This window comes from Amborella trichopoda, chromosome 3, assembly GCF_054954075.1.
Source record: "Amborella trichopoda isolate Santa Cruz 75 chromosome 3, AtrichopodaSantaCruz75HAP2 v2.0, whole genome shotgun sequence".
Classification (NCBI taxonomy): Eukaryota; Viridiplantae; Streptophyta; class Magnoliopsida; order Amborellales; family Amborellaceae; genus Amborella; species Amborella trichopoda.
Window position 1 is genome coordinate 59,475,970 of NC_142338.1, and position 12,050 is coordinate 59,488,019.

Genomic DNA, 12,050 nt, shown 5'->3' on the forward strand with positions numbered 1-12,050 from the left:
AATATTAGAAATATTATTTTTTGTCGATCTTAATCGTCGAGATAGAAATGATCAATTTGAAAGATTTTCAAGACAAGACAAACTTTCAAATATGCTTTTGTGGTGCAACTTTATTTTTTATTATAACTTTTACTTAAAGTTTCCGTGCACAAAATCCTACTTTTTTTACATGTTAATGGTCATATACAAAAACATAGATGTTATGTTCGTAATTTATGGCTAATTACCGTCATGGATGGTCAAGATTATTAATCACTGTACATGAATGGTCGACAAATAAGGCTGCGATGTTGTATATTGTCCATTTGAATTAAATATTTGATGTGTTTTTTAAGATAATTTTATAAAGTGACATGTGTTTTATAATAATGCCAATTTTATATTATTCAAATAAAATAAATGGTGTAAATTACTGCAACATTACTTCTTCAATGTTGCGACTTTATATAAATGGATAATAAGTAGAGATGGACGGCTGTGGACTTCCTAATACATACAAAACTAAAATCACCCAAAATGAAATACGCTTCTTAGTCGAAGTCCATCGCAAGGTCACAAAAGCAAAAACTAATATAAATAATGTTTTTCCTAAACCAAAATAAACAAACAAATAAATATCAAACACAAAGCGCACACTTTGAGAAAGGGGGCGCTTTATATAACATGTCTACCTTGAACAATTAAAGTAAGACGTGTATAAATTCTTTCATAAGATGCATATTTTAAGTTGGAAGCTCTAATGACAACTTAAATATCCGTTTTCATCCTTACTTATTAAATTTAAAGCTTAAAAATAGTGTTGGTCAAATAATTTTATTAACACTTTAAAATGGACTATCCAGATAATATATTATAAAATGAATTATTTTTAAGACTTGAAATCAACTTTTTTTATTTCTTTTATCTCTTTAGGTTCAACTTTTTTTATTTCTTTTATCTCTTTAGGTTCAACTTTTTTTATTTCTTTTATCTCCTTAGGTTGAGATTGAGATGATGAATTGGATAGTTTTTCAACGTTAGAATGACATTTTTTTATTGATATTTAATGAGTGCATCACTTGTTATAAGGAACTTCTAATTTGGGACCACTTCAAAATCACAAACGCCCAACTTCTTAAAAGAACAATTAAATTTATAGTATATCCCCCCAAAAATTGGGTTATATTCCCAAAAAACATAATTTGGTCAATAATTTTTTTTTTTTATAGAAATTCCAAAAATTTGAACAAAATTACTGAAACAACAATCTCATAAAGGGAATAACTTCTTTTAGCAAGAGAGTCAGCCAACACATTGGCCTCCCTATAAATATGAACAAAGGATAAAAAAAAAGGAAGATGAGAGGTCCCAAATCTAAAACAACAGCGATTTGAACTCCCAATTTATACCACTTAATGACATTAAGGGGTCCCCTTCAAGGATGCAGAAACACCCCAAACTCCTTTATACAAGGATGCGCAGGCCATAGAAAAACAATTATGCAAAATTAGTTGTACGAACCCCAAGTGGACCTGCATAGGTAAAGACAACATTCCCCATCCAATCCCTAAGCACACCTCTAAAATCAGCTGGACCCGGGGTCCCTATCGAATTGCGGTCAAAATAAAGCTTATTGACCCCACGGGGTGGAGCCACCCATCTTCCTTTAGGTCTACATTTTAGGAAATCCATATGGAACAGATTATTTAAATTTATTCTAACATCCACTTCCAAACTATCCTGACCAACTTTGGTAATGAAAAGAGATAGCTAGATTGAATGCAATACCTTCTCAAAGATTTTCTCAAAAGGCATATATTGCCTATAAAAAACTCTTATTTTTCTCTATTTCCATATTTCTCATAGAATTAAGCCTCTAGTAATTTGCCAAATAACAAACTTAGTTCGTGGTAAATCAACCGTCAAATTTTGTAAAATCCCAACAATTGAAGGTGGCATTACAAATGCAATCCCAAGCCGGACAAATAACCAATTCTAAATGCGAAGAGCAAAAGGATAATGAAGAAAGAGATGACCACCAAATTCTCCATCCTCTTTACACATGAAACAAATATTAGGCAAAATTTCCCCTCTTTTGAAATTATCTATCGTTAACACCTTATTTTGAATTGCCATCCATAAAAAGCCTTGCACTTTGAGAGGTAGAGGCCATTTCCGGATAATGGTTGTTTAAGACATAGACCAATTTGTTCAATAAGTTGATTGAATTGTATCCCAAAATATTGGGTGCCAACAATCCTCCGAGCTATTGTTTTGGCCAAAGGAGGAAAACGTATATTTTATTATTGTGGGGGCATATAATATCTAGTTGTTTCTCAACTGTCCCCTCGAGCTTCAACTTTAGTTATACTTACCAATAAATAAATAAAAAATTTATATAAAGTGTAAATCTCACACGATTAACTTCTACAAAAGTGCTTTCACTCCAAAACCCTTTCCATTGATCATGTTGACTTTAATATCGATGAATATAAAGAAATGTTAACATCAATATGTATAAATATAAAGAAAAACAAATTTAAAGTCCTAAAAAATAGTGTATATTGTAATAAGTTAGCTGGACTGTCTATTTTCAAGATTGGTAAGTATTTATAAATTTACTCAAACCGTACCATTTTAAAAATTTTTAATTTCACAACAAGGGATAAAAAATAGATTTTCATACCATCGTAACGTTTTTTACATCAGAATTACGTCTTGTATGCAAAATTTAGAGATATGCCTTACCCAAAAACATAAATAAGAAAAAAATGCAAGTTCTTAACTAGTTAGACATAATATTTGAAAAATTAGGCAGTCACTATTCAATCGAAATACATTATTATTTTAATGTTGATGCAAATCACATGTAGTTATTATTATTATTTTTTAAATTGGTCTCCAAAAATACTCCTCAGTAAGGTTTTACTTGAAAAAATGAACATAAGATATACTCATGCGGAGCATATAATATTTTGGTTTTGAAGAAAGGTAGCCAATAAATATTGAGATTCAAAAAAAAAGAGAAAAAAAAAGAAGGAAAAACTTTTTATATATAGGGTTGCAACCTTAAAATGAAAAATTAGTAGCACATAAAAAAATATGTCATAAAAAATTGTTTTGATGTTGAAAAACCCTCTAATTGATCATCTCAATATCGAGATGTATGAATATGAAAATATATATATTTCAAATTAAAAAAACAATGCATTTTGTAACACGTTATCTGGACCGTCCATTTTCAAGATTTTCATGTGTTTGTAGATCTACTTGATTTGAACCATTTTTATAGCTTAAAATTTTATAATTAAAAATAAAAATAGACTCTCTAGGCATCCTAAGAATTTTTATACCAATATTATATTTATAATAAAAATTTGGAATGCGCCTTACACCCAAAATAAAAAGGTAGACAAAAAAGAAATTCATAGTCCTAAAAAAGGCTAAAACAGTCATTCGGGAGCGTAGGATGATTTAGCTATTATTGAAAAGTTTGGGCGTAATCTCATAAAGAGAGAAGGTGAGTTCATAAGTAGCCCTTCGATAAGCAAAGGTCCCTCCCGCCATTTTAAAAGTGTTTGGGCTTTTTCGAGTAATTTATTAAAGAAAGACAAATATAGAGATCTCTCCGTAACTTCAATGGGGCAAAAACCCTGTGAATTCCAAAGCCAGTTTTTGGTGCCACCAAATTGTTTCCCAAACTTTTTTTCTAACCTCTAATGGCGTCTTGAATCTGAATTTTAGTATGTGATGGTTTACGTATCCATATTTTTACAGTCATGGCCGCCCCTTTCTTTTCGACCCCTTTGCAGCCCTATGTTTACCAGGTATTTTCTTCAATATTTGAATTTTGTGTTTGGTTTTCCATTTATTTGTTGGAATTAGGGTTTTCTAATGTACACACGGAAGTAGATCTAAGGTGAAGCACTAGCGATCCAGTAATGGAATCTTAGTAAAAATCACATTTTTCCTGTTTATTTTGTTTATTAATTTTGTATTATTTGGTGTATTTTTCCATCTTGATTGTATTTTTCAGATGGTGGCAAGGTTTTTCTAATTTTGGTATTAATTTATCCTTAAATATGTAGAATTTTTTTATCATAGGGCCTGTTAATTCACTGAGTTTCTCTTGTTTTCTGAGAAAAAAGTGCCTTTAATTTCCATTTGCTGGATTATTTTTCCCTGAAGAATATTTGCTTATTTTTTATCATGCAATTTGTCATGCTTGGATCAAGTTTTATGTTTTCTAGGAATTGTTTTTACTGGAACTTTTTCCTTTGGTTTCTCTAAATTATAGCAAACATTTATACTGTATTTAATATACATGATACTAGTAATCTACGATTTTTAAGGCTACCTCATGTATAGTGAATTACCACACGATATTAGGGTCTACTTTTCCCACAAACCTGGAACCATTGTAATGTAGTTCAACTCTCATATCTCTGATTTTAGCGTATATGTATTTTTTTATTCTCTTTGTTATGCTGGATTATTCAGGAATTTTTGCCCTTCAAACTGGTCTTTGTGAGTATGTTTGTGATATTTTTTATTTTTGATATTTAGCTATGTTTTTTATGTTTAAACCTTTGACCCAACGTAGCTTATTTCGTTTATTCTTAAAAGAAACCCTACAACATGCAAACTTTCGCATTGGGAACAAAGAAAATACAGCACACAAGATCACCTGAATTAGTTTCTGGTTCAATGAAGAGGGAATTCTGCAATGGTATTATCTTATGGTGTTATTTTTCCCTGTTTCCATGAAAGGTTATGGTATTTTGTAAAATAATGAACTCAGACGAAGGAGGTCATAATGTTTACAAATGAGATAACAAATGTGTTCTATTGCTGCGATGTTAAGGAAGAAGGAAATAATCTGTTGGCTCTCACAAACGGGTAGTTGGTTTGCTCTTAAGCTTGGGATAACTTCTTTGAGATTAATAATTGATGTAGCTGAGTCATTACGAGATTGATCTAGACTATCCGAAGCATGCCCCACTGACGGGACCAAATCAACATATACTGACTAACAGCATTCATAAATTCCCCTTACTTGTCATTATTTAATTCCGCCTTACTTTTGATGAGAGAAACATATGATTTTTAGATCCCTTGATTAGGGCTGGCAATGGGCTGGACAGCCCGGCCCGGCCTGGTCAGCCCAGTCCCAAATAAATAGGGCCTGGGCCAGAAATTGTGGCCCAAGGGCCAGTGCCAGCCCGAACCTCTTCTTGTTTTTTCTTTTATTTTTCTTCATTTGTTTTTGGCCCACCCCTGCCCTATGGGGGAACAAGGGCCGGGCAAGGCCAGGCTGGCCCTGCCCGTAGGCCGTAGCGACCTTTACAACTGCTATGCTATTGGCGCCACTGTCGTCTATCATTGGGACCTGTCCTTTTAGACTCAAGAACCACAAGTATCAAGAAACTACATACCCAAATATCAGGACTGCAAATTAACTGCCGTCTCAGATTGTGATGGTTCGTTTTGACATTTTGACTCTCAGCTGATCCTTTGGATGAGGACCACCAATACAGCTCTAATGATCCCCATGTCCACCACTTCCAACTTTCAATTCTCGAGAGGACCAGGTTGCTTTGTATCTTTAGATAGAATTCTGGTCAAATTTCTTTGGTCTTCCGGCAGAACCTCTTGCTGTCCAGGATAATATCTTCATAGCATTATCGTGTTTTAGTGTTCTACTATAAATATCTCTTTTGCTTTGCCTGCTCCTTGTTGCTCTCTGATGTAACCTGTTCTTATTCCTCCCTAACCTTTAGCCTCCTATGTTTTTCCTGTGTGGACCATTAAGTGAGTCATCTGTTCTCCAATTTCTCGAATGAATCCCACATTTCTTCTTCCAATCCTCAGATGAGAAACCTGCGAGTTACCGACTTTCATAATTGTATCAGAATTCCAAGTGCGGGATTTGTATATTTTCAGATTTAGTTGCTACTGCTCTTCCTACCCTGGCTTTTCATTTTCTCCTCTAACACTTCTCCATAGATTGTAGTGTATAGAACGATAGACTCAAAGGCCAAAAGTGTCTTCTGGTCGTCCTTCACAGATTTACCTCCACTTGGTCTTCTATCAGTTCTTATGCAAGTATCATCTGGCACATGACCTAGTTGTACAAACTAATTTGTAGTTTGATGTGTTATTGTTGTAGTTATTTGTACACAAAAGCTTTGGATCTGGGTTCTTTCAGGTGTTGTAGTACTCATCTTCTGGCACAAGTGTAATTAATGTTGAAGAAAGACTGTCCTTGGGATTTAAAATTTTCTCATGAACTTTATTTAGAAAACTTGGAAAGTATTTATTTTGGCTTGGTGTACATTCTTTGAGACACAGTCACCCAGTGATTGTTTATATTGCAGAGCCCACAATCAGCTATTACACCTTTTCAAATATTGGGTGGAGAGGCCCAGATTGTTCAGGTACTTATGCTGAACAATCATATTATTTTTTTTCATGCTCTTTGTGCAAGCGAGTTGCTTGAACACTCCATCAATGATGTGTAAATTTCTCCTCCCAGATTATGTTAAAAGAAAATGAGAAGATTGTTGCTAAACCAGGTAAGTCTACTTTCTGATATAGTTTAGTAGCTGGAATACAAGTAATTTACAGTAGGTATTTCTTGCTATTATTCTGTTGGAATTCCAGTTGCATTTTAAATGTTTGACTCATCCAGAGTTTTAATTATTAACATATTTTCTTAAAATTTCTTTTGAGAAGGAATATGTTACCTGCAATTGATATGTGTGTGTGTGTGTGTGTGTGTGTGAGAGAGAGAGAGAGAGAGAGAGAGAGAGAGAGAGAGAGAGCGACTTGCTAATCTAGTTGTTTGATGATTGGGGAATAATTTAATCTTCCAACATCTCCCTTAACATATATTCTTAAAATTTATTTTGAGAAGGAATATGTTACCTGCAATTGATATGTGTGAGAGAGAGAAAGCGACTTGTTAATCTAGTTGTTTGATGATTGGGGAATAATTTAATCTTCCAACATGTCCCTTAACATATATTCTTAAAATTTATTTTGAGAAGGAATATGTTACATGCAATTGATAGGTGTGTGTGTGTATGGGAGAGAGAGAGAGAGAGAGGGAGAGAGAGAGAGAGAGAGAGAGAGAGAGAGAGAGAGAGAGATCAGCTTGCTAACCTAGTTGTTTGATGATTGTGGAATAATTTAATCTTCCAACATGTACCTTTTCTGCATTTTACCTTTCTAGGGTCTCTTTTAATGTTTTGGAGACATGCAGGTTCCATGTGCTATATGTCTGAATCTGTTCGTATGGATAATGTTTACCCACCGGAAAATGAAGGAGGTGTATGGCAATGGCTTTTTGGGAAGAGTGTTACCAGCATAGTTCTGGTCAACTCAGGACCATCAGATGGCTTTGTTGGTATTGCAGCACCATCTCTTGCTAGAATACTTCCGGTTTGTGTTTGATCCCTCGATATACTATGAGATGGCTTCTTTTCATAATTAAAATGCAGTTTCCATTATGATTTATTTCATGGTCTGAATTTACATGGTACTTTTCAGATAGACCTGGCAAACTTCGGTGGGGAGATTCTTTGCCAGGTAAGCAGATCTTTAGTTTTTTTTCAGCATTGTGTTTTTGAGATCCAGTATAAGATTCCTTTGGCAGGTTAATACAATTTTTCTGAGGCGCTAAGGTTCTTCATTAATTTGTGTGGTTAATCTGGAAATATGGTTGCTGTAGCCAGATGCGTTCCTTTGCTCGGTCAATGATGTCCGTGTGACAAACTCAATGGAGCAGAGGCCTCGGCATGTGGTTGCTGGTGCAGAGGTGAAGTTACAGTTCTCCCATTTTCTTCTTTGTTTGTATTTTTTTGGCTATTATAAACTTGAATACACAATTTCCAACATGCTTGTGTACTCATCTTATATGCTCTCTCAGTTCTCTCTTTTGGTTTCCTACCTCTTTCCTTTTTTGTTGTTTTGTTGGTTTTGCCTGCATATGTACCTTACTATGAGTGATGTCACATCTGCTCTTCTAGGGTATTTTGAGACAGAAATTGGTTGGTCAGGGGCTCGCCTTCATAGTTGGTGGTGGATCTGGTATGCTATCATTTCCCATGCGCTTTGTAGTTGATGCATGTGCTATTGTTTATAGTACATTGAATATTTGTGATGGTGCCATAGGGACTAGTATGGGCATGCATCGTCTACTGCATTGTATAATTGAAATCTGCCTTTTACATATAGAGAAAGATATGGAAACTAGAGGTGACTTCAGAGGAAAAAAAGAAAGGGAAAAATAACTGTACACTGAATTTAGAGGAAACATAAAAAATAGATTGGGAGAATATTTTTTGAGTGTAGAGAGAATGCTTCAATCAAAAAACTTTGAAGTTACTCTTATTAAACTCGGGAGTTGCAATGCTATACCTTGATGGCTCGTGGATGATGAAACCAAGAGAATAGACCTTGTTAATAGATAGCTGATGATGAGTTTACAGCATAAAACTCTTTGATATGGGATCAAACTCACTGCTTACAGTATTAAGCGTGCATCATGACATTAAGAGATAATAATAATAATAAGAATAATAGAAAAGGCTGAGAATAATTTTCAGTGAGATATTCAGTTTGATTCCTCTACACTGCCGCGATGAATGAGGAGGAAAAGAAGCATAGATATCAATAGATGAAAGTGACATGAGCTCCGGAGCAGAAAGGACATTGAATAATGACATGCATCAAATAGGTATTTGTTGGTGATGAATGATAGTTGTGGTTCCTCTTAAAAACAGAGATTTCCTTGAATGCCTTTATTAGAGCGGGTGTAGTGAGGTTTCAGAGGGGCCACCAACAGACAGGCAGGGGGATATATTGTATAGGAGGTTTTGGGGAAGATTGTCCTATACTGACTAAATTTGGATTTTAACTATGTAATACAAATTTGGACTAAAGAACAAACACCATTGGTTGGTTAACTCATCATCATCATCATCATCAAAGCTTTATCCCAACTAGTTGGGGTCGGCTGTACGAATCTTGTTCCGCCATTTTGTTCTATCAATGGCTATACCTTAGGTTCAGAATTCATGGCAAGTATGGCAAAGTTTTATACTGGCTACCTACCTAACGCTACCCACCTCCTATACGCGAGGTTGGTACAGGTTAAAGGAAAGTTTAAGGTCCTCACAGTTAAGGTTAACTCATCTACTAATATTGTATTTAATAATGCAGAAAAAGTGAACTCTCAAATAAAGTAGGCAAATGGTTAAGAATTCTAGCCAAATGAAATTTTCTAGTTCGTACTTGAAGTTTGACAATAAAATATTGGCTTACCTACCATAATAAATGATGGTTTCATCTCAATAAACAAGAAAAAACAAAAAAACAAGGTTTGACCAAGACTCTAAGAATCCTCTTGGACCATGCCATCTTCCCTCTGTGGTAATGGAATTTCGCCAGCTTTAGAATTGATATTACTGCTTGTAGAATACTTTTTCGTGAATGTTGGCGTAAATGAGTTGATTTTCTTTATCAACATACGAAACTGGAATAAAATTTTGTTACTATTAGCTGATTTCCCTTATCTTCTCTACTAACTAGTTAAAAACATTTCTGTGTGCTAGTTGTGCAGAAGCATCTTGCAGAAGGAGAAATGTTCGTTGTAGATGCAGCCTGCATTGTGGCTATGACACCTACAGTTGATCTTCAAGTAAATTATGTTGGACCTATGAGGCGTGTTGTCTTTGGAGTGAGTTTTTGGCTCTAGAATACCATTAGTCATGCATCCCAGCATGTGTCAACTTTGTTAACTTAGGCTTTTTTCTTTCCCTTTTCTTTTCATCCTTTCCTTTTTCTTTCTTTTTTCCAATAGTTAATTTTGTTTACCTACACTTTTGGTGTCACGATCTCCCTAGTGAAATATTTGTGACTAATATATGAATATTAAACAGGGCGATGGTCTTGTGACCGCCATCCTAACGGGACCTGGAATTGTTTTCCTTCAAAGCTTGCCTTTCTACCGCCTTTCCCAGAGAATCGCAAGGCAAGTATATTTCCACTGTTTAATATTATATTGCACTTGTGAAAATCATAATATTACACTTGCGCAAAGATAATATCTGCTGTAGGAAACCCCAGTCCATGGGGTCGCCACCGTCCATCACTTCATCCAATGGTGATGATCCTAATGGACTTAGTGCATCAAAGTTTATTGTTCCTTTATTTATTGTATGTGCCTAACCTGCTTAAAAAAATTCAATAAATAAAAATGGGAAGTATCTGAAAATTAAAAGCAGAGTATTGTTTCTAACTTGCTTGAGCTTTCCGGAACAATCCGGATGCTCATTCTTATCTGCAGGGCTGTGGCATCACCTGGCGTGAGGGAAAACCCTAAATTCTTCATTCAGATTGCATTGTTCTTCTTTCTCGCATATGTTATGATTGTATCGTCTCTGATCTTGACTGATGTCTGATTGCAGTTTATACTGAGGGGAAAGATTTATAAGAGAGGCGGCATAGGGACTTTTTTTTTAATTTTTAATTTTCAAAAAGGAAAAGCGATTTTATTTCTTTCCCCCCTCCCTGAATATCTATCTCTTTTCTATTGCTTCTTTTTGTTTGGATAGGTTTTGTACTGTAGAATTAGAGAATTTCATGAAATCAGAAACACAAAGGAGGGGAGATGTGATATAAAGTACTAGCATATATCATTACACTTGAGGCCCTTTTCTTTTTTCTTTCATTTTGTTCTCTGCTGCAAAAAAATTGGTTCTGTATTTGGGAAATTTAACTAAAAGAAATTTTTTTTGTTAAGAAAGCCAACGTTGTCAACTACCAAATGGTATAAGTTTGCACTATCTTCTGATTTTACAGTATTACAAATATAGTTACCCCTGTAGACTTTGGGAAATTTCAGACTTCTTTTTTAAGGTCACTGGGTTGAAATGGAGGGAGGATAATAATTGCAGAGAACGGTGATTTGAGGGTAAAGGTGTCTTTCATTTCATTATCGCTTTTAGCTTGGTGGTTGGGGCACATGCGAAGGTTCAATTCCGACCAAGCCTTATGTCAAGAAAATATTAAAAAAAGAAAAAGAAAAGAAAGTCATGCAAAACTTGTGGTGTTGAGTGAGTAGCAACTCTCAACAAATGAAGATTGGTAAATTATGATCAATATTATCCGACTGGAAATTTGGTCTGATATAAGGAAATTTGATGACAGGTTTGAGGAATTTTATGGGTTTTATCATTATTATAATTATAGTTTATTTTTATTTTAATTTTTTATGTTGATGAATATGCAAATCTTCCTTGTCTTCGAAATTTAATGAATTAATGCTTAATTGCAACCAGCATACACCCCAGAATTGGGTTTTGGATTGCCCACCCACATTTATCAATTCAGATTAGGTGGTTAGGTAGATCAGAATCTGGATCAGTCGAACTTGTCGGAATGGTTAGAAAAATAAAAGAAATTGAGGGATGGAAAAAGGACAAGGTCACCCACCTTCCGAAACTGGTCTGGATGGGCAATGCATGATTCAGATTATAGGATTTTAAAAACCTTTATTTCAACTATTTTTGGCTAAATTAGAATCTGCAAGCTATGGTCAATTTCCATTGGATTTTGAACTGGGCTTCACCACCAGTTCGACTTGAGTGGAAGTGAGAGAGAGGCGACGGAGAGAGATCGCTTGGCGCAGCAGAAAATAACCCATTCCACTGCGAAATTGTTGTTAACCAATTTCTGTTAAATACGATGATGAGGAAATCGACCACTTATTTTTGTTGGGGCTTTCGTGGGTCCGGCCTTAAAAAAACTTGGACTGGTCTGAGCCGGGTCATGAGCCACGATAGGGCCAGCCCACCGCATCCTTTTTTAAAAAATTCTTTTTTCCTCTTTTTTCTTGGATAGTATTTGGTTAGGCTTGATCCCGACTCCCGATAGGGCCACGGCCTCTTTGACCAGGTCAGGGCTGGGCAAGCTCGGGTAGGGGCTAGAGCTTGCCCCATTAGCCTGGCCTGTATATATGCATTGTAAGTATGTTCGAATTATGGTTTTAGATTGAAAAGGGCAAG

At 35.1% G+C, this 12,050-nt stretch overlaps 1 protein-coding gene across 3 annotated transcripts; it reads left to right on the forward strand.

Annotated features, from left to right (window-relative positions):
* Positions 1-3,508: 3,508 nt before the first annotated feature.
* Positions 3,509-10,789, forward strand: LOC18421401 (uncharacterized). 3 transcript variants are annotated; one of them, XM_006826199.4, is made up of 10 exons: positions 3,509-3,806; positions 6,357-6,416; positions 6,515-6,554; positions 7,244-7,422; positions 7,531-7,569; positions 7,712-7,798; positions 8,010-8,070; positions 9,597-9,721; positions 9,924-10,015; positions 10,331-10,789. In XM_006826199.4, the coding sequence occupies exons 1-10, from the start codon at positions 3,759-3,761 to the stop codon at positions 10,443-10,445; spliced, it is 846 nt and encodes a 281-aa protein (XP_006826262.1). In that variant the 5' UTR covers positions 3,509-3,758; the 3' UTR covers positions 10,446-10,789. The 3 variants fall into 3 exon arrangements, 2 of the variants coding, with proteins under 2 accessions (XP_006826262.1, XP_088717949.1); XR_016051999.1 differs by lacking the exon at positions 8,010-8,070 and having other exon boundaries at positions 3,510-3,806; XM_088861823.1 differs by lacking the exon at positions 8,010-8,070 and having other exon boundaries at positions 3,510-3,806; positions 9,605-9,721.
* Positions 10,790-12,050: the final 1,261 nt, after the last annotated feature.